This window comes from Balaenoptera ricei, chromosome 20 (assembly GCF_028023285.1).
Source record: "Balaenoptera ricei isolate mBalRic1 chromosome 20, mBalRic1.hap2, whole genome shotgun sequence".
Classification (NCBI taxonomy): domain Eukaryota; kingdom Metazoa; phylum Chordata; class Mammalia; order Artiodactyla; family Balaenopteridae; genus Balaenoptera; species Balaenoptera ricei.
In genome coordinates this window covers 13,002,102-13,025,135 of record NC_082658.1, presented here as the reverse complement: position 1 = coordinate 13,025,135, position 23,034 = coordinate 13,002,102, and the positions used below count along the sequence as shown (strand labels likewise).

The following is a 23,034-nucleotide window of genomic DNA, read 5'->3' as shown; positions in this document are numbered from 1 at the left end:
GGTTTCTACTTCATATAAAAAGAGTAAAACACTTTGCTCTTTTATTTTATACCACAACACAATACACAGAGGAGCCCCTAGCAGCAGTCCAGAGGGCAGCTTTCCACCATTCGTATGTCACAGACAACTAAAGGACCACCAGAGGATTCTGGGAGAAGGAAGAGAACTGCTAGGATGGTAGAATCAGGGTGATCTTTCCTTTTGCAAAATGAACTCAGTGGTGCTACATGTCACTTTTAATAAAAAGAAAGAACATTTAAAAACAGAAATGTGCATCTGACACAAGAACAGCAATTCTAAGAATCTACTAATTCAAAATTCAATCACAGTATTGTTAATAATAGCAAAAACAGTTAATCTAAATGTTGAACCACAGGGGATGGTAAGGTAATTCACAGCACGTCCAACAGAAGGAAGCTCATGCAGCATGTTTTAAGAGTTAACACCATGAAAAAAAGTAATTGAGTGAAAAGAGGAGACAAAAATCCTACCTATAAAGGGAGTCTCTACTATTTAAAAAACAAATTTAAACCTATTCATAGAATAATGCACATATGTTTTGTGCCAACAGTGGCTACCTACGGATGGTGAGATTACAGGTAATTTTTCCTATCCCCTTTAATTGTTCCAAATGTTCTACTGCAAGCATTATGTTATATTATTTTAAAATTTACAATATTTCAAAATAAACTTAATTTGATCATTTAAACTCTAGCCCACAGCCCCACTCAGCTGTCTGCTGGAGGTCAGCCCTCAAACACGTGCCCAGAGGGTGATGCACGAAGAGCCTTCTGCAGCAACTGCTAAGTTTTATACGCTTTTTCCTGGAGAGTGCTTTCTAACCTCAGGTGCCTACCAGAAGCCGCTGGAGAGGTTTTCCAAAGTATACACGCACACAAACACACACACACATCCCTCCCACTGTCCCCTCCGCCAGTCTCTGCAGGGAAAGGGAGGTCCAAGCACCATTTTTCAAAAGACCCCCATGTGACGGTAATGCGTACCCCTGGTAAAGAGCCAAAGGTGGGAACAAACAAAGTTGGACATTTGGCACCACCTCACAGCCCATCCCAGTAAGGGGCTGAGTCAACTAGGGCTCCCACTTTGCCTGCAGAGCAGGGCTTACTCAGGTTCTAAGCACCAGGTAGGGCCAACACATCACCAAAATGATAGTAATGAGGCCAGTGAGGGGTGCGAGGCAGACACGTACTGCGCCTTCTGCTCTTCCGAGAGGAAGGGAGCAAAGGCGGCGGCCGGGGAGCATAAGGGCTGAGAATCCTGAACCTGGGCAGGGCACTCTGACCACAGGCCCCACAAGTCTGAGCGACAAGCTCAGCTTCCACTGCACATCCTATCTGCTCCTCACTGTGTGTACCACCCCAAATGCTATGTTTTTGGCTGACGTCAAAATTGGAAAGGCCAAAGAAACCTGTGCCTTAATAATAAATCCTGGGGATTTACCAGTGCCTCAAATTCAACAGGTCCAAAACGAAATCCAGCCACTCCCCATCGGTTAGGGCAGCGCTAAGGTGTAGGTTTACTCCTAGGACCTCCCCACCCCCGCAGCATGTGCTGCCCTCTGACAGGACCCGGTCCTGTTGAGGTGCTGGTCTCAGCACCCTGTCCACTACAGCCTGTGGCCCACGCAGAACCAACCAGTATGCTTCCACCTCTTCTCATGTTTTGAAACAGGTGACCTCCTGGGAGCACCAGCCTAGATCCTTCCCCTCCCTTCAGCCAGGAGGGAATTCAGGTCCACAGGAAAGCAGGAAGAGTCTAAGGACATCACCACCGAGAAAGACACAGGAGACAGTGGGGAATGGAGACATCACAGGCCCTGAGAAGCACCTGAGACCACCTCAGTCCCTCCTCCTCCATAGTGGAGCTTCTGCTTCAACCAGCTTGAATTCCAGCACTCCGCAGGTCAAAGGGGGCCCAGGACAAGAAGTACACAGAACAAAGAAAGGACAGTGAAAACTATAGGACAAAACCAGAAAAAACACCAGACTAGAACATTAATGCCAGAAGGAAAAACATAAAGGGCATATACATAAGCCAAAAGATCTGTGTTATCCTCTTGGACAGGGCTTAGCACCTGCTCTGTCTCCCATGTGCTCAGACTAGTCAATGTCAGCAGCAAGAACCATTAACTAGAGCCTAGAGGTCTGTCTGCCTGATGCCCACAATCCCCTCACTCCTGCGAGCTGCACCACACAGTATCCCTGCTCCCTCCCTCCTTGCAAGGCCACCTACAGTTGCCAGCTTACCCACATGCTCTTTCAGTCAGGTAGAGCCATGAATTCCAGTGCTAAGCAAGAAGATGCACAGGAAGTGCCTGGGACTCCAGGAAGTGCTCGCCCTGCTGCCTGGAATGCAGGGGTAATGCTGGAATGCTGGCCATCAAACATTACAAAAACAAGAGCCATAGTAAATTCATATTTTTAAAATGAGAGAGAGGGACTTCCCTGGTGGCGCAGTGGTTAAGAATCCACCTGCCAACGCAGGGGACATGGGTTCGAGCCCTGGTCTGGGAAGATCCCGCATGCCGCGGAGCCACTAAGCCTGCGCGCCACAACTACTGAAGCCCTCCTCCTTCCCTAGGGCCCATGCTCCGTAACAAGAGAAGCCATGGCAATGAGAAGCCCGCGCACTGCAACGAAGAGTAGCCCCTGCTCGCCGCAACTAGAGAAAGCCCACACACAGCAACAAAGACCCAACGCAGCCCCCAACCACCACAAAAAAATAAATAAATTAAAATAAAAAAATAAAATGAGAGAGAAATACACTTCCATGTGTACAAAATCCCTCATCCATAATTCTGAAATCACCAAAGTCTGGTTTTTTTTGTTATTCATTTGGCCACAAAGCCTGATCTGAAAGCGGAAATGTACATGTTTCTCTGCAGAAACAGGATATGACTGAGGGGTAGCACTGCCCAGCCTTTGCAGAAGATCCCAGGAGCTGATTTATACATAAGCACTGGGTCACCCTTCTACAATCCCAAAGCATTCGGAATTCCAAAAGATTTCTGCCCCGCAGGTCTGTGCAAGGATCTTTTTAAGGCCCTGCTAGCTTCTGTCTAGTCATGAGCAGCAAAACCTAGGCCTGGCTCTGCATCCATCTCCAGCCCCCCTCTTCTCAAGTGCAGCACCTAACCCTAACCCCCCACCCCCACCCCACCGCCGTGTAGTCATGATCGTCCTTCTGCTCAGACCACCAGAGCTCCCTGGCTGACGAAGGACAAACTCCTGGGCAGGCAGGGTACTCCCTAGCCTCAGGCCCCATGCCCATCAGTCCACATACGCAGCTTTCTAGACTGTGCCTTACTCCAACTACCCCCAGCCTCCCTGTCCCCACATGCTCCCTCCCACCAAGGCAGGGCCACATCTTCTTGGCCCTCGCATCATAGCCCTGCCTGAAGAAGCTCAACTGCTGGGCCCTCGAAAAGCCAAGGAGTTTCATTGTGGATTCTTGTTTATTGTGAGGGAAAGACTTGAGATCAGAGAGAGGCAACATTTACTATAGTTTAAAGTACTGGGGACATCCCTGGTGGCGCAGTGGTTGGGAATCTGCCTGCCAATGCAGGGGACACGGGTTCCATCCTTGGTCCGGGAGTATCCCACATGCCGCAGAGTGACTGCGCCACAACTACTGAGCCTGTGCTCTGGAGCCCACAAGCCACAGCCGCTGAGGCCCGTGTGCCTGGAGCCCGTGCTCTGCAACGGGAGAAGCCACAGTGGTGAGAGGCCCGCGCACCACCGATGAGGAGTAGCCCCCACTCGCCGCAACTAGAGAAAGCCCGCGCGCAGCAACGAAGACTCAAAGCAGCCAAAAATTAATTAATTAATTAATAAAATTGCCCATGCTCAAGCTCCAGTCCAGGCTAACTAAATCAGAGTTTCTAGGGGTGAGGCTTGAGCATCACTGTTTAAAAAAAAAAAAAAAAGTACTGACCTCTCTAAACTGGAGGTGCCCTGAGGCCCTGCCCCTGCTTTGCTCCCCATCTGAAGCCACCGGGCCCACCCCAACCAGAGAAAGGGCAGGCACTCAGACATCTAAAAAAGCACAGTTACTACACGGAAGGAGAAGAGTGACCTTGAACTGTCCAAAGTACAGATGCCAACAACAGACAGGATGGTCTGGGGCAGAATCAGGAAAAGTAATCCTTCTTTCCTTTCAAAAATGAAAAGGAAAAGAAAGCTTTCTTTGCCTATGTCCACAGATAAAAACTTTAACACAAGCCCAACAAATAAACTATTTTTGATGAATCGGATTTTCCTTGCTAGCAATCAGAAAGTTAGATCTAAAGAATAAAATTCCCATCAGACTGCCCTATGAAGGCAACGCAAACAGAACATAGAAATTTCAACACGTGGGGGCCATGCAACATTTATGCCAATAACTGACTTCACGTTACTTCCTATTCCTCCTTTAGAGCAGGGGGGCAATCCTCACATGGCTGAGAATTGGAGATTATTTTTAAAATACTCATTCCTAAGAGCTGACAAGCAGTGACATCATCTACTGATGGGCACAGATGCCACAATCCGTGGACACAGCCTATTCTAGGAACAAGACACACACAGCATTTCAAAGCGAGACTAAATGTTCTTCCATGTCAAAAGAGTATTACAAAATAAGCAAACATTCACTTACATCACAGCTCTTCAGCCTATTATATAACATACACAGGCCACTTCACAGTCACAAGGCAGGTCTAGAAGCCACAGGGAGTGTAATTCACTTGCTGCAGAATATGAATAACTAATATGCCTAAAAAACACATTAATCTAAATCAGAGTAGTCAACTTTTAGATGCAACAGTTTCTTATTAAACAGAAACATATGCTCATTACAGTAATTTTTTTAAAAAGGAAAACAGAAATGTCAACCCATGATGCCCATTTGAAGATAAGCATTCTTACCATCTTAATGCTGTTTTAAACGCAGATATGCATCAAGTATACCACACACATACACTTACATTTTTAACCGATGGAATTACACCACACACGCTTGTTCTTTAACTTTTCCTGCTGAATACGAGACTTTCTTTCTATGTGAATAAACACACTTTAATGACTATATGGTATTTCCCTGGCCATGAGTAATTTACATATCTAAATGCAAAAAATAGATTAGAGAAATCAGTGCTATTAAAAAGCTTATTTTATTATTAGAGAAATGCAAATCAAAACTACAATGAGGTATCACCTCACACCAGTCAGAATGGCCATCATCAGAAAGTCTACAAATGGACTTCCCTGGTGGTGCAGTGGTTAAGAATCCGCCTGCCAATGCAGGGGACACAGGTTCGAGCCCTGGTCCGGGAAGATCCCACATGCCGCGGAGCATCTAAGTCCGTGCGCCACAACTACTGAGCCTGCGCTCTAGAGCCCGCGAGCCACAACTACTGCAACCCGTGTGCCTAGAACCTGTGCTCTGCAACAAAGAGAAGCCACTGCAATGAGAAGCCCACACACCACAACAAAGAGTAGCCCCCGCTTGCCGCAACTAGAGAAAGCCCACGCACAGCCATGAAGACCCAACGCAGCCAAAAAACACATTAAAAAAAAAAAAAAAGTCTACAAATGATAAATGCTGGAGAGGGTGTGGAGAAAAGGGAACCCTCCTACACTGTTGGTGGGAATGTATATCGGTGCAGCCACTATGGAGAACAGTATGGAGCTTCCTTAAAAAACTGAAAATAGAGTTACCATATTATCTGGCAATCCCACCCTGGATCCTACGGGGCATATATCTGGAAAAAACTCTAATTCGAAAAGATACATGCAGCCCAATGTTCACTGCAGCATTATTTACAACAGCCAAGACATGGAAGCAACCACTGACAGATGAATGGATAAAGAAGATGTGGTATATGTATACAATGGAATTATTACTCAGCCATAAAAAAGAATGAAATCCGGCCGTTTACAGCAACATGGATGGACCTAGAGATTATCATACTAAGTGAAGTAAGTCAGAGAAAGACAAATATCATAACACTTATATGTGGAATCTAAAAAATTATGCAAATGAACTTATTCACAAAACACAGACTCACAGACATAAAGAACAAACTTATGAAAAAAAAAAAAAAAAAAGAACAAACTTATGGTTACCAAAGGAGAAAAGGGTTGGGGAGGGATAAATTAGGAGCTTGGGATTAACAGATACACACTACTATATATGAATAAGAAGGTCCAACTGCATGGCACAGGGAACTAGATTCAGTATCTTATGATACCCTATAATGGAAAAGAATCTGAAAAAGTACATGTACATATATATATGAACCACTTTGCTATACATCAGAAACTAACAGCACGGTAAACCAACTATAGTTGAATTTTTTTTTTAAAAAAAAAGAGCAAAAATAAATAAATTGAATAAACATCTTATTGGTTTAAAAAAAAAAAAACAGCCAATTTTAGATTGACCTGTAGAGTTTCCCATCTTCCATCCAATGGCTTTTTCTTGGCCTTGAGTAAAGCTCAGTGCTTTAAAACACTGGCAAGAAAACTGGATGTGGGTTCGAATCTCAGCTCTGCCATTTCCAAGCTATGCAACTTCGGGTTAATACTTCCAAGCCTCAACTCTCAACTGGAATAGGGATAGGAATCAACTCAACAGAACTCACAGAGCAAATGAGAGCAGAAGCTGCAGGTCGGTGCCCCACAGCCTCCATTCCATCCTCAGTACCATCTATATGTAAGAACTTCACCCTTTCCCACTGGCCAACACATGGCAACATTTGAAAACATTTGTAATAACTTAAATGCAAAATTATTTCTTACTTTATGCAGAACATCCTGCAGGTACTAAGAAACATTTCTTTAACAAAATCACTATTATGATCTTAACTTTTTTCTAAGGGATTTTAAAGAAAATGAATCAACTTCACGCAATGTTAAGACTCCTGAAGAAATTTCATATCTTCTGATTCAAAGTATAGACCCTAACAAATTACTAAGAATAGTCAAGACAGACTTATTGGAAATGAATGAGAGTGTGACTTTCATGTCATTTTGCACTCAAGGTAATTTAGAAATTTTGTCGCACTCTATTTCACTTTTAAAAAAATGAGACAATAAGTTTGATTTTATTCAAATATTGTCATATCTCTAAATCCAAGGAAAACAACTGGACTATTTCATACTCAGTGAAAAATGAGAATTAAAAGAATTAAAAATTTCACTGGAAAGAACTAATCAATCAGAGTGACATCAGCAAAATGGCTCAGTAGGAAGCTCTAAGCTCTCGTCCCCTACAACACACACACACACGCACACACACACAAACAAACAAGCAGAAACTGTCAGAACCAATATGTGGAAAACCCTGCAAAGCAGTCAGAAATCTGTAACCACTAAGTGCTGAATTGAGAAAGAGGTACTGGAAGGTAGGAAAGTTTTAGAATTTGCTACCCCTGTCCATCCCCTCTGCAGGGCAGCAGCAGACTTGGTCTTAAAGCATAAATGGTCTTAAAGTGAAGCAGCCTGGGTTGCCAATGTGGGACTGTTTCCCTGGTTCTAGGGAGCAGAGCATATCTTGAGACAATTTATTGCATATGTCTGTTCCAACCTGTCTGAGGGCTACCTGAAGGACTGACACAGGCACCTCTGTGTTTTGCCTACCTCAGAACTCAGGCTGAAAAAGCTTGAAAACACTGCAAATCAAATCTGCCCCAGAGCCTAAGGTGAAAGATTACAGTCCAAATATACAATACACTGCCTAAGGCAAAAGATGGGGAGAGTTTTCCTGGGAAATTAGGACATTCAAAAGTAACAGTGCAGGGGGGAGAGGGAGACTCGGAATTGGTTGTAAGTACTTTGCATATTGTCTGATTAAACACAAACAGATGGGGTGGGGGGAGTAACAGTGCATGCTGGGAAATTCAGAAAGCCACACAGATGCCCAGCGCAAGATGCATGCTCATGTAAGACCTGAGAAGACCCTGGGCTTTCACCTTGGGCTGATCCCCAAGCACAGTGCAAGCCTGACCAAAAGTTGAAGGAGGGCCCAGGCACAGAGACAACTTTCAAAGACTGGGAGATGGGAGAGCTCCTGGTGTTTGAGGAAATCTCTGTCAAAACACCAGCTGAGGGACTTCCCTGGCAGTCCAGTGGTTAAGACTCCATGCTTCCACTCAAGGGGTCATGGGTTGATCCCTGGTCGGGGATCTAGGATCCCGCATGCCACAGCCAAAAAAAAAAGAAAAACCAAACAACAACGACAACAAAACCCCCCACCAGCTGAACACAAGCCATGAAATAGGACTTCAGGGACCACTTTGTCAAGGAATACAGTCTTTGCAATAGCAGTTTGAGAAAATCACTAGGCAAAAAGGAGTCCTGTAGCCTTCAACAAATGAAAAACAGCAATCCCTAGGGAAGGTGGAAAATCTGATTTTCAGAACTATTACATTATAACAGTCAAATGTCCTGCTTTCAATAACAAAGAAATTACAAGGCACACAAAGAAACAGGAAAGTATGACTCAAAGGAACAAAATTAATGAACAGAAATCATCTCAGAAGAAGGTGAGAGATAGGACTTGCTAGATAAAGACTTTAAAACAACTGTGTTAAGTATGCTCAAATAACTAAAGGAAAACACAAAGAACTAAAGGAAATCAGGAAAACGACGTATTGACAAAAATGGAATATCAATAAAGAATACAAAGTATAAGAAGGAACACCACAAAGCCTGGAGCTGAAAAGTACAGTAACTGAAGAAATTCACTACAGGGGTCCAACAGTATATTTGAGCAGGTAGAAGAATGAATCAGTAAATTTAAAAGATAGGACCAATGAAATGATCAAGTCTGAGGAGCAGAAAGAAAAAAGACTGAACACAGCCCAAAGGACTCATGGGACATCAACGAGCAGACCAACATACACATTTTGGGAGTCCCAAAAGAAGAGAGAAAAAGACAGAAAGAATATTTTTTAAAAAATCATGGCAGAAAATGTCCCAAATTTGATGAAAAGACATGAACCTACAAATCCAAAACACTCAACAAAGTCCAAGTAGGTTAAACTCAGAGGTCCCACACTGAAACATTATAATTAAACCATCAAAAGACAAAGAAAGAATCTTGAAAGCAGCAAGAGAGAAGTAACATGTTACATACAAGCACTCTCAATAAGGTTAACAGCTGATTTCTTATCAGAGACCACGGAGGCCAGAAGACAGTGGGATGACACTTAAAGTCCTTAAAAAACAAAACAAACAAACAACAACAAAAAACTGTCGACCTATCAAGAATTATATCCGGCAAAACTGTCCTTCATAAACAAGGGAGAAATTAAGACATTCCTCAATAAACAAAAGTTGAGGGAGTTTGTTAACATTAGACCTGCCCTACAAGAAAGGTTAGAGGGTGTCCTTCAGGTTGAAATGAAAGACCAGGAAACATTGACTCAAAGTCATACAAAGAAAAAGATTTCCAGTGAAGATAAACACATGAGAAAATATAAAGATTAGTATTGTGACTATGGTTTGTAACTCCACTTTCCTACAGGATTCAAAAAACAAATGCATAAAAATAATTATAAATCTGGGAGTTCCCTGGCAGTCCAGGTTAGGACTCGGCACTTTCACTGCTGTGGCCCCGGGTTCAATGCCTGGTCAGGGAACTAAGATCCCGCAAAATGCAAAATGCAAAAAAAAAAAAAAACTATGTTATTTGGCACATATGTATGAAGATGTAATTTGTGACAAAACATAAAAGGGAGAAAGAAGAACTGTATAGGAGCAGAGTTTTTGTTTTTGAAGTTGATATCAATTCAAAATAGACTGTTTTAAATTTAGGATATTAAATGTAACCCACATGGTAACCATAAAGAAAATATCTTAAAAATACACTCAAAAGGAAATGAGAAGATAATCAAAACAGTTGACTACAAAAAAAATCAACTGAACATAAAAGAAGGCAGTTAGGGAGGAAATGAGGAACCAAAAAACTCTTAAGACATAGAAAAGAAAACAAAGCAAAATGGCAGAGTCCTTCCTTATCAGTAATTACTTTAAATGTAAATGAATTAAACTCTCCAATCAAAATACTTGAAACAAGAAATTTAAGATGTTTTCTTTAGAGAACAATCATTAATATTCATTCAGCAACTCTCCTGCGTCAGGCAAAGGCAATCCATACAACAACCCCATGAAGTCGATGCAGTAATATCCATGTTTACAGAAGAGGACCCTGAGGTTAAGAGATTAAATAGCTCAGCCACAGGGGGAGGGGCTCTTGCCTTCCTTTGGCCAAAGTGACATTATGACAGTGTTTCAGTAGCCTGATGAGCATACAGTGCCTGCCTTAGTCATTCTCAGCCCACCCTCAACCTTTCCTACGTGGAGCGGTTTGTGGAGAATAACACAGAGAGGGGAATAACAAGCAACCTCTGGGATGTGATTCTTAAGTGAAGCCCCTTGAAAGCTGCCCTCCAAAGAACAGAAAGGAGACCTAGGCTGATCCAGAGCTAGCTAGGGTTACTGGACACCAGGAGGTGAGGGATGCTCAACCAGCCTTCTCAGTTGAGCTCCACCTCAACCTACAGACAATGCAATGACTCACAGAGGCTTGGTCAGATGCCCAAAGTTAATCTGCAGCCAAGCCAGGATGCTGTTCCAACAGCATGAGGTGTCCTCCAACAACTATAACCAAGGCTTAGCGCACTGCTTTAACAAATAATGGCATAAGTATACAAGTCAGTCACAAATAAAAGCGGTCAAATAATCGTCATTCCCAAAATACTAAAATCACTTTAAAAATTATTTATAGGGACTTCCCTGGTGGCCCAGTGGTTAAGACTCTGCTCTACCAATGCAGGGGGTCCAGGTTCCATCCCTGGTCAGGGAACTAGATCCTGCATGCCGCAACTAAAAGATCCTGCGTGCCTGCAACTAAAAGATCCTGCATACTGCAACAAAGATCTCGCACCTGGCAACAAAGATCTGCGTGCCGCAACCAAGACCAAAAAGTAAATAAATAAATATTTTAAAAAATTATTTATAAAAGTAAAGCTCTTCCCATGAGAGATACACAGGAAAAGAAACCCTAAACATTGAATGCCTGGTTACTAGGAACCCACAGATGTTATAAAGAACTAGATATTTTTCAAAACTGTGACTAACAGATAAATTTGCATCAACAAGAAAATGAACACTCTGAAAGACAACTTTTAAGAGAGAACAAAATAAAAGATCAATGGAAAATAAAGTATAACTTTCAGAGGTGGGGCAGGAGTGGGGGTTAGAGTTGGACCACCTCATTAGGACAAGGACATGCTCTGGACTGGGCAATCCCAGAAGGATCTCCCCAGACCTCTGCAAAAGTCCTAAGCCAGAAGAACCACTAGGAGCCTGGCCCTCCTCCAGCCTAAGGCATGAGGCCATAGGAGCCAGGATCTGTGCACCTGCTCTGTGGGAGAAGTGAAGACATATTTGCAGGGACGTAGGCAAGACTAGATCCACCTTGTCTAGCATGGAGCAACACTGAAGAAAAGAAAACTGCATGGTCTGACTTGCTCCTGGAACAGGTCTACAGAAGCTACCCTGCAGCATGACAACAGTTATATGATCAATGCACATCATCAAGGACATTTTTATTCAACTACAGGAAATTCTGTCCACGTGTATCCAGGCTTCCCCTGACCCCCTCCATGTATCAATCAACTTTAACTTTAAAAAACATATATACAAAACCAAAAAGGCCATTTAGGATGGTCCACCATCAATATAAACAAGAAGACAAGTGCAGGGAACTGTAGAATCAAAGAGTGAATTTAATTTTATTTATAACTGTTCTAAACTGTTTCCTTTGGTGCAATATCTATCAAACACAAACCTTGCAGCCTACAAACAAATTCACCAACAGACACTTGAGTCCTTATCATGTTCCTGGCACTACTCAAGGTCACTGAAGGTCACAGGCCACAGTCCCAGTAAGTGTACAACCTGAGGATGAACGAGCCCAGCCCACAGAACACTTGAGTGCCAAGGTACAGGATATGAGCAGTGTTTAAAACACGTGTGGGCAAGTTCAGAAGGAGACTAGGCAAAGTGGGAACACAAGTCTCAAGGAGGAACCAGAATGGACAGTTTACATTTAAACCACATCTTCCTCCACCCAGCTCAAAAAGCTATAAAACTCATGCTCATAAACCTAACATCCTCCAAAAGTTTAGAAGTGGCAAAAACATAGTATTTTTAATACATCACTTAAGCACTCAAAATGCTATTACAGTCTGAAAAAGACCAGAAAAACACAACACTCTCCAATCTACTTGTTTAGGGTTTTCTGTATTCCATCTGTTCAAGAGTCAAAAGATGAGTTTCATACTGCTGACAACTGGTGACTAAATACTATGAAAAAACGGCATCTGACAGCAGTCTTTCACAGTGTGGTTGTAATGACACTAATTCACACTCCCTCACACCGTCAGTTCATTTTCCAGGAGAACCAAGACCACAAAAAACTGGAACAACTCCGCTAAGACAACTCAGTGTTCTTCTCATTAACCGTAAGTGCTTGTAAAGTAATTTGACCAACCTAACTAAAGCCACTGGATATGCCTGAGCGCACATATTCCAAGGGGGAGAACATCAGGCTACTCCCTAAAGTACTAAGGCCAATCTTCTTACAACCCAGGTTAAGGTTTAGGGTCGCTTCCCATGAGTGTCCTTCCAAAGTTGCAAAGAGAATGATTCTATGCCAGGCCTCTCCACCTCAGGCTTCGTTTCAGAAAGGCACCTGCCACTGAATTAGAAACAAATGCTTTGGGGTACCTTAAAGGTTGTAAATAGGTACCATTTGTAAGTTATTAAAATTCACCATCTATGGGGCTAAGAATATCATCACACTGTTACTGACTGCTAAGATCACTGTGCTCCAGGGGTCTCCACCGTCCTACCACTGATGCTTGGGGCAGGATCATCCTCTGTTGTGGGGGGGCTGTCCTGTGTACCACATTATTTTTGGCAGCATCCCTGGCCCCAGCCCACTAGATGCCAGTCGCACCCCCTCCCAATTGTACCAACCTAACATGTCTCCAGAGGTTGTCGAATAACCTGGGGAAGGGAAGGGTACCCCAGTGAGAACCACTGTTGTACTCTGATACCTTTCACTGGATAAGATACAGAAGCACTCTGCAAATGACAAACTGCAGCAAAAGCCAAATAATGTCTAAAATCCCTATGGAATTCCAGCAGAGCACCAAACATATACTCCAGAAACTGAGGCATGCTAGGAAAGGCAGCTTCCTAAGAGGTGCTTTCTAATCTCCCTGCAGCCATTTCCTGGGATGACGGCAGTTAACACTTTGTCATGGTGCTCAAGCTGCTTCAAATCACAGAAATGGCAATGTGTGCCGCCTTCAATGTGCCCTGGTGTACTGTGTTTCATTAGCAAATTCAAAAAATCCTCATTATAAACTAGGACCAGGGATTTCCCTGGTGGCACAGTGGTTAAGAATCCGCCTGTCAACGCAGGGGACACGGTCTTCGAGCCCTGCTCCGGGAAGATCCCACATGCTGCGGAGCAACTAAGGCCATGCACCACAACTACTGAGCCTGCGCTCTAGAGCCCATGAGGCACAACTACTGAGCCCGCGTGCCACAACTACTGAGCCCGCACACCTAGAGCTGGTGCTCCACAACAAGAGAAGCCACTGTAACGAGAAGCCCGCATACTGCAACGAAGAGTAGCCCCCGCTCGCCGCAACTAGAGAAAGCCCAGGCACAGCAACAAAGACCCAATGCAGCCAAAAATAAATTTATTAAAAAACAAAAACTAGGACCAGAAGTGTGGGAGCTGACTTACTGTATTATCGTTAAGATATTGTAAACTCTCCAAAACCCAGACATAAAAGAAAACATGAGCTACACAAAAATGTTAAACAGATAAGAATACTATCCAAAATGCTAATTGCTTTGGTTAAAAGCTTCCTTATTTTAGAAATCCTCTTTTCTTCATTTAAAACACACAAAAAAACCTTTCTCTCACCAAAGCAAGAATCGTTGAATTTTCACAGTGGAAAAACTTGCTGTTACTGAGGCTGTTGCCTCGTCTTGTGGAATATTTCCACCAATTATGCATGAAGCTATGCTGTGCTTCTGCAACTGTGTATCTAGATGAGACCTGCTGATGAACAGGGGACCATAAATGGTGGGGGAGCCACACCTGACTAGAATCCTGTCACTAAATGATCAACATTTGAGAATATTCAAGTAACAGTAATGTCCTAAATCAGCAGCCAACAGGCACATGTATGCTATTTTTTTTTTAAGATTTTTTTGACGTGGACAATTTTTAAAGTCTTTACTGAATGTTACAATATTGCTTCTGTTTTATGTTTTGGTTTTTTGGCCGTGAGACATGTGGGATCTTAGCTCCCTGACCAGGGATTGAACCTGCACCCCCTCACTGGAAGGTGAAGTCTTAAACCACCGGACTGCAGGGAAGTCCCTGCACATGTATATTATATATGTACCAAGTGATGATGGATCTGTGCCATTACCAGGGGGAACAAAAACATATAGGACCTGGTCCCCACCTTGGAGGACCAGCAGGGGAGAAAGTCAAACAAGAAGACAAGTTCCAGCACAAGGTGATGAGGAGGGAACGTTTTGCCTCACCCAGCTTGACAGCGGAAAGTGTTGCTGACAGGCTAGTCCCAAGAACGGGCTCCATAACCTACCCCTCCTAGGGGGTCCACAGCACTTTGAATGTCTGAAAAGCACACGGCTGACATTCGAGGCCTGCAGGGGAACCCAGCTTCAGGTCCTCACTGCCTCTAAGAAAGAGACCATGGCCCAAGTTTCAAAAGTATATGTGGGAACTTCCCTGGTGGCACAGTGGTTAAGAATCCACCTGCCAATGCAGGGGACAAGGGTTCAAGCCCTGGTCCGGGAAGATCCCACATGCCGCGGAAAAACTAAGCCCGTGTGCCACAACTACTGAGCCTGCGCTCTAGCGCCCGCGTGTTGCAACTATTGAAGCCCGCGCGCCTCGAGCCCGTGCCCCGCAACAAGAGAAGCCACTGCAATGAGAAGCCCGCGCACTGCAACGAAGAGTAGCCCCCGCTCGCCGCAACTAGAGAAAGCCTGCACGCAGCAACGAAGACTCAACGCAGACAAACATACATACATACATATGTACATACATAAATAAATAAAAATTTTTTAAAAAGTAAACGTGGTTTGTGGGACTTCCCTGGTGGCGCAGTGGTTAAGAGTCTGCCTGCCAACGCAGGGGACACGGGTTCGAGCCCTGGTCCGGGAAGAGCCCACATGCCACGGAGCAACTAAGCCCGTGCACCACAACTACTGAGCCTGCGCTCTAGAGCCCGCGAGCCACAACTACTGAGCCCATGTGCCACAACTACTGAAGCCTGCGTGCCTAGAGCCTGTGCTCCACTGCAATGAGAAGCCCGCTCACCGCACTCGCCGCAACTAGAGAAAGCAGCAACGAAGACCCAGAGCAGCCAAAAATAAATAAATAAATTTATTTAAAAAAAAAAAAAAAAAAGACTCCGTGCTCCCAATGCAGGGGGCCCGGGTTCGACCCTTAGTCAGGGAACTAGATCCCACATGCATGCCACAACTAAGAGTTTTGCATGCTGCAACTAAGGAGCCCGCCTGCCACAACTAAGGAGCCGGCAAGCCACAACTAAGGAGCCCACCTGCCGCAACTAACACCCGGCGCAACTAAATAAATGAGAAATAATTTCCTAAAAAAAGTGTATGCGGTTCGTTACACTTCAACAAAAAGGCAGTTTTAGAAAGAAAAACAGTATACTGTAAATTGCAAAGTTCTTCGACTGGACAGAGAAGCCATCCTTCAATTACAAAATGAGTTTGGCCAATGGCATTAATGAACAAGAATCCTTCAAATCAGATGGCAAACAGGACATGACTTTTAACCAGTTCCTTTTCCTGACTTTGCCCCCAAGGCAGAGGCATTTTTCCTTTCCCCCTGAAATGGGGAAGGTTTGTGGTGAAGCCGACATACTGGAGTGGAGGAGAACCAGAACGGAGGCTCTGGGAGAGAGGGCACCCCCAGACAGACCTGGCGTGCTGGACGACACCATCCACGTCCCATGGCCTGGCTTTATCCTCAGGTCCTGGCAGGGAAAAGACAACTTCTCCCAGCTGAAGAAATTTCAAACTTCGCTCACTACTCCCAGAGGCTCTTGATCAATTTACTGCAAACACGTGTGCATGCGTGTGGAGCTATGAGCAAGTTGGAGAGTGCTGGCCCCTTGAGGACATTTTCACCCCCATGTCATATTTTCTGTCACGTTAGATCTCCATAGGCCCCTCCACACCAGGACACTGTGATAGATAAAATACAAGCAGCCCCTGATGTCTAGCAAGGGCAAGGGCACAGGCATGGTGTTAACCGTGCCACACAATGTCACTTATTATCCCTGTTAAAAGTGAGGGAACTAAAACTCAGATAGGTTAAGCGGCAGGTCTGGAATTTGACTCCAGTCTGTCCAGCCCCAGAGCCCATCCTTGCCTTCTCCTGACACAGTTAGCTGGCACACAAATGACCACTACAGGAGACAGGTCCCACCATGTAGCCTTGTTCTCAAACTCTGTTAGAAATTAAAGTTATTTTAAATCTAACCATCTTAAACTATTCCTTAAGTAAACATTAAAATGAATAGACTGAGCTTTACCACTAGAAGAACTACTAAACACTATGTAAAGTACAAGTAAGCTGGTTATTGGGTTATTTTTAACTTAGTAAAGTAATAATTATGCTAAAATAGCTGCACTGCGTTCCCAATGTCTACAAATCAGTGATAATAAAAATGTATCTCAATTTGCCAAATGAATATATATTGTAGCTTTTAAAAAAAATACATAGTGGTCATTAAAAGCAATTAATTTGTAAACTGAGCACTTTCCGAAGTGTAAAGCACCTCCGCTCCTCTGCTACGGATCTGCCATTACATGTCGCCCACTTCTGGGTCCTGGACTCCAGCCATCCTAGACCCCAGATCTTAGCTCTGCCTACAAGCTGGTCAGAGTCTCAGGTCATAAAATGAAGGTGTTTCAGCCAACTCTGCAGCCCTGAAACAAAAAAACATGCCAGACCTCACTAGTGGCTCTGCTTAGGTCTTCTAAGAAGACACCCTCGGGACTTCCCTGGTGGCACAGTGGTTAAGAATCCGCCTGCCAATGCAGGGGACACGGGTTCGAGCCCTGGCCCGGGAAGATCCCACATGCCATGGAGCAACTAAGCCCGTGCGCCACAACTACTGAGCCCATGTGCCACAACTACTGAAGCCCATGCGCCTAGAGCCCGTGTTCCACAAGAGAAGCCACCACAATGAGAAGCCCGCACACCACAACGAAGAGTAGCCCCCACTCTCCAAAACTAGAGAAAGTCCGCACACAGCAACAAAGACCCAACGCAGCCTTAAATAAATAAATAAATAAATAAATAAATAGAAGAAGACACCCTCATTTTGGTGGGAATGCAAACTGGTACAGCCACTATGGAGAACAGTATGGAGGTTCCTTAAAAAACTGAAAATAGAGCTACCATATGACCCAGCAATCCCACTCCTGGGCATATATCCGGAGAAAACCATAATTCAAAAAGATACATGCACCCCAGTGTTCACTGCAGCACTATTCACAATAGCCAGGACATGGAAGCAACCTGAATGTCCGTCAACAGAGGAATGGATAAAGAAGATGTGGTACATATATACAATGGAATATTACTCAGCCATAAAAGAAGAACAAAATAATGCCATTTGCAGCAACATGGATGGACCTAGAGATTCTCATACTGAGCGAAGTAAGTCAGACAGAGAAAGACAAATATCATATGATATTGCTTATATGTGGAATCTAAAAAAATGCTACAAATGAACTTATCTACAAAACCTAAATAGACTTACAGATGTAGAAAATAAACTTATGGTTATGGTGGTGGGGGGGGTGTAAGAGTAGGGGAGGGATAAATTGGAAGACTGGGATTGACACATACACACTACTATATATAAAATAGATAACTAATAAGGACCTACTGTATAGCACAGGAAACTCTTACTCAATACTCTGTAATGGCCTCTATTAGGAAAAGAATCTAAGAAAGAGTGGATATATGTAATTGTATAACAGGTTCACTTTGCTGAAACTAACAAAACATGGTAAATCAATTATATCCCAATAAAAATTTAAAAAAAAAGAAGACACCCTCATTTTATCATCTCCTACTGGGAACTCTATCCTTCACACCTCATCTGTGTCCATTCTTTGGGCCTCAGCTACATATCTCAGCGGTTCCCGCACCCACTTCACCCTGGTGATCCACATGGTTTCTACTCCCTCTAACCCTAATATTGCCTCTGCCTTCCTTAGAATATCCACCCTCTCCCCACAAACACTTCTTACACCCCCACTCCCTCCTCCCTCTCTTCACCCAGGAGTCCCACACCCCATCTCCTTCCTCATCCTCCAAAACATCCTAATCACCAAGCCCATGGCTTCCCATGGAGGGTGACACTGCAGGTCACTGTCCTTTTCCCAAGGCTCTCCTCTCTTGGTACACCCCTTCTTATTTCCTTCTTCCTGGTACTGGTATTCTCTGGGAAACTTGGTTCTGCCCAATCCCTATTATCTAAGCAGGACTGAGTCACTGTGAGATCCTTCAGTTCTCTTCTTGGAGTCTTCACCTGCGAAGCTCCAGAAGCCACTGTCTGCTCAGCTTTCTACTGTCCTCACCTTAGAGGATGCTACCTGTGATTTAGTGAGAAAGTCTTCAAGTGTGACATTACCAAACTTCATCTGCAAGTTAAAACATGCCACATAAGAAAGAGGAGGTGTGCTGTATCACCAAACGATAGGCAGTTAATTCAGCATAGAAACAGGGTCACTTTCTAAATAAACACAACTGCAGTTCTGCATGTTAAATATCTTTGGGCAATAGTAAATTCAACTTGTTCTATTTATGCTTGGCTATTAGATATTTAGGATCTTACTGATTGGAAAATACATCAGATTCACTTGACATTTCAAAGTATAAACAACTGTTAAAGAGTTGTTTATTTTTATTTATAAATTATGCTTAGTTTGCTACCATGGCCACAAGAAGAGCAACAGCAGCAAAACCAGACATTCCTGCCCAACAGATCTTCCTAAAACACTTTACTGCTCACTCAGGCGCCAGACCAGGTCCTTAGACAAACAAGGACCCTGTCCTCAAAGAGAACATTCTTCATTCTCTCGTTGACCACTGTGAAAATGCTCCCCCACCAGGCCCAGGCAAACATCATGCTCCACAAACCTGTCCCCAAAGTCCTTTCCAGCCTGAATTCTCTCTCTCCAGTGCCTGGATGCTGGCCCAGCCACACCTGCAAGGTCACTCTACCTGCCCACTTCAGGAGCCCAGCCCAGGTGGCCCAGGGCTCCCCCACCTAGATCACTCCACAGACCACCTCCCCCCCCAGTCCCAATAACACCTGAACCTCCAACAAGTCAGACGCTCCTGGGGAGGAAAAAGTTGCATCTCTGTACACACAGCCCTGCATACTTGGCCAAAAACCAAGGATTTTTGGAAATCACTTGTTTTCTGGAAAACCACACTATGGCACTCTTGTACATATTCAGCTCAAACCCCCGCCCCCCCCAACATACACACTCACGCGCCGGTCCTCACTAGGCATGGAACTTACCAACCACCATGGAGAAGGTGCTTGTACTCAGATCTTACCCAAACCATTTAAAATACTCACGACACCAACATACAGGATCACAGTCCTCATTTTCCTCTATTCCTCCCAAATTAATACTTTAGTATTTTAATAAAATAGTGAACCATACTTTAAGCCTAAAGTGTTTATATACTCTTCCAAGTCCTCTGTATATAAACTTTTAATACTAACTACAAAATTTAAGTTCATTTTAAAGTTGGAATAAAGTCATTGTTATTCAAATAAGAGACCAACCATAGGTTGTCATATTTTTAAAACTCCTCAGTGATTTTTCAATTCAGTAAGCAAGTATGAAATAAACAGTAACAATACTTATTAACCTCTGGGGACTTCCCTGGTGGTCCAGTGGTTAAGACTCCACACTTCCACTGCAGGGGGCGTGGGTTCAACCCCTGGTCAGGGAACTAAGATCTCGCATGCCTTGGGCGTGGCCAAAAAAAAAAAAAAATTTCAACCTCTGCGTAATCACTCTAAGTTACATTTGCTTTTAAACTTTCACAATTTAATTATTTTTAATGTTAAAAAGAACTTGGAACATAAAACTGAGTTTAATTTCAAGAAAAAGATTTTTAAAACAACTTCTCTGCATTTAGCTAGCACCAATCGTCTTTACACAGTTTTTTTCCTGTAACCTGTATCTATGATCGCCCTACACCAACAACTTGGAAACAATGCCTTACAAAAAGGGAGGTGCTGCAAAATCCTAACAGATATCCACTCATCTCACACTGTAAAAATGCCAAAACCCCTTCCGTGAAAAAAACCACTCCCCTCTGTCAGTATGGGCAGAGGTTCCCAGGCCCAGAAGAAATCCAGGGTTGGTGGTAGCCTTGGTGGCCCAGGGACTCTTCACTGTGCACTAGCTGGAGATGAAGGCCAGAGACCCGGCAACTACCCATCACCTTTTTTTTTAAGATATTTTATTTTTATTTTTTATTTTTGTTTTGTTTTTTGTTGTTGTTGGTTTTCCTTTTTTTGGCCCTGCCACGTGGCACGTGGGATCTTAGCTCCCCAGGATCAAACCCGTGCCCCCTGCATTGGAAGCGTGGAGTCTTAACCCCTGGACTACCAGGGAAGTCCCCCCATCGCCCTTCTTACTCATCTCCTCTGACAGCCTCACTCCACTCCTCAAAAAGTCTGAATTCTGCTCCCTCGCATAAAAATCAATTTATTTCCATGTTTGGTAGGTCAACGCAAATGGTTTTGGCTGAATGATAATAGAAGAATTTTCTTCAAAAACCTCAAAGTTCTCAGAGTAAAAATATAACGCTCTTTGCTGTGATGCCAAGTTATTTGTAAACAACAAACCATCAAATTAAAAAGCTGCCATCAGGTACCTACTATCGATTTTATGCAATCTACAGTACAAATACACACAAACAGCGTTCTGGTTTGAAAAATAACATTCTTTGAAATGCTCCCATCAAGATTTAAGGAACTAGCTGGTGCAGCTTTCCAGGCTAAGCAGTAACACAGCACCCACATACAAAAGTGAAGAAATAAAGAAAAGCAAGAGCTCTTATCACCATCTCCAACAACTGAAAGCAGTCAAAAATTCCAGTGTGTGGAGAAAGGTTCTACTTGGAATAATCTAGAAAGCCCCTGAGGAATAATTAGCATTTCCTAGAGAGCAAATTTGTTTTTCAAGCAGACTAAATAACTTCACAAAACCATAGAACCAAGCTGAACTGCTTTGTAGCAGAATTGACAGTTCCTCAAGAAGCTCACTTAAATTATACTCTATAACACCTTATAAAAATTTCTAAATAATTTAGTGACTTTTTAAAAAAAGTTATGTTGAAAGTATCTAGTTTTCCAAAATTTTAAGGTTCAGAGCACAGATTTAAAAATCCATCATGCTTCAAGAGCTTTCAATTTTTAGGCTACAAAAAACACAATGAGAGAAAGAAGTCCTTGCAGCTTAAGAAACACACGATTGAAATAATACACTACTGAAAACGTGTAGAACAAAAAGAAAGTAACAGATAACCCAACATCAGTTAAGAAGACACAGATTTTTGTTTTGGGCAGTTCCACCAACCAGAGTTTTACATTTCTATTCTATACTACCTACATGCTAGTTACGAAAAATATATGCGAACTCCCAGAACGCACACAGTACCCCAGAAAACCTCAGCCCACGTGGACAGCTGCCTGAGCCTCCAGTTTTGGATAGGTGAGGATGGGGGGTCCCGGGCAGGGATTGTAGTCTGTGTTCTGGTCGTGGGTACGGTGGATGAGGTCGGGACACTGGGGTCATGGACTGAGATCCAGCCGGGATGATGGGGTCTGGGTCTGGTTGTAGGAAGAACGAGCCCAGATGTCGGGATCTAGGTCCTGGTTGGGAAGATGGACAAGGGCTTGGGGTCGGAATGGGGCTCCGAGTCTGGGTCCTGACTGTGTCCTACTCGTGGCTAGGTCCAGGCGGGGATCGCTGGCCGGGGACTGGGTCCTGTAGGTGGAGGCAGCAGATCCCGGGGGGTGGTCAGGACCCAAATCTGGGTCCTCCTGGTCGTAGGTGGGGGTAGGGGGTCGTGGATCGCGAGTCGGTGGTCCGGGTCGTGGTAGAGGTCGTGGTCGGGGTTCGGGTCCCGCCGGCCAGGCCGCACCCCCGCCCGCCCGCCCCCCCGGCCCGGGCCCCACTCACACGCGCGGCAGCTGCAGTGGCGGCGCCCCGCGCCTTTGGAACACGCCGTCCACGAACACGCCATTCTTGCCGAGGCAGCGCAGGTAGAAGTCGCCGCCCGCGTCGGGCCCGGGCTGCGCCGACGGCTCCGGGGCCGCCCCGCCATGGCCGCCGCCGCCCGGAGGCGTGAAGATCTCGAGGTGGCGCCGCGAGATGAAGCTCGAGTGGCCCATGCTCACGTCCACCGAGCCCTGCGACGAGTTGCGCCCGATGGTCACCGAGCGCTTCTTCATCAGGTACTCGAACTCGCGGCCCTCGAGGCGCGCCACGGCCCAGCCGCCCGGCGGGGACCCGCCGCCCGCGCCCCCGCCGCCCCCGGCGCCGCCGCCCGCGGGAGGCCCGCCCGCGCCCGGGAGCGCCGCGGCCGCCGCCATGGGCCTGCGAGGGCCCGGGCCGCCTTCCGCCGCCGCCACGGAGCTGAGGGCCGAGCGAGGCCGCCGGCCGGCGAGCGACGAGCGGCGGCGAGGGGCGGGACACGCGCGGCGCGCCGCGGGCCGGCGCCGGGCCCGTGACTGACGGCGGCACCCGCCTATAGCGGCGGTGCACGGCAGTGGGGCTACCAGAGGCTGGCCAATGGCGAGGCACGCCGGCCGTGCGCCCGCAC

The 23,034-nt window shown here is 45.0% G+C and overlaps 1 protein-coding gene and 1 non-coding gene across 3 annotated transcripts in view; one reads left to right on the top strand and one right to left on the bottom strand.

The window, feature by feature from the left end:
• The window catches only part of FOXK2 (forkhead box K2), a 69,495-nt gene extending 46,691 nt beyond the window's left edge, over window positions 1–22,804 (bottom strand). The window contains exon 1 of one of the 2 annotated variants that reach the window (XM_059907395.1): window positions 22,392–22,804. In XM_059907395.1, the coding sequence (XP_059763378.1) occupies window positions 22,392–22,804 (413 nt within the window). The remainder of the gene's footprint in view (window positions 1–22,391) is intronic. The other variant, XM_059907396.1, reaches the window with a different exon arrangement.
• Window positions 10,797–10,869, top strand: TRNAG-ACC (transfer RNA glycine (anticodon ACC)). Its single transcript has one exon. It is a non-coding gene; the product is annotated as a tRNA-Gly (tRNA).
• Window positions 22,805–23,034: the final 230 nt, after the last annotated feature.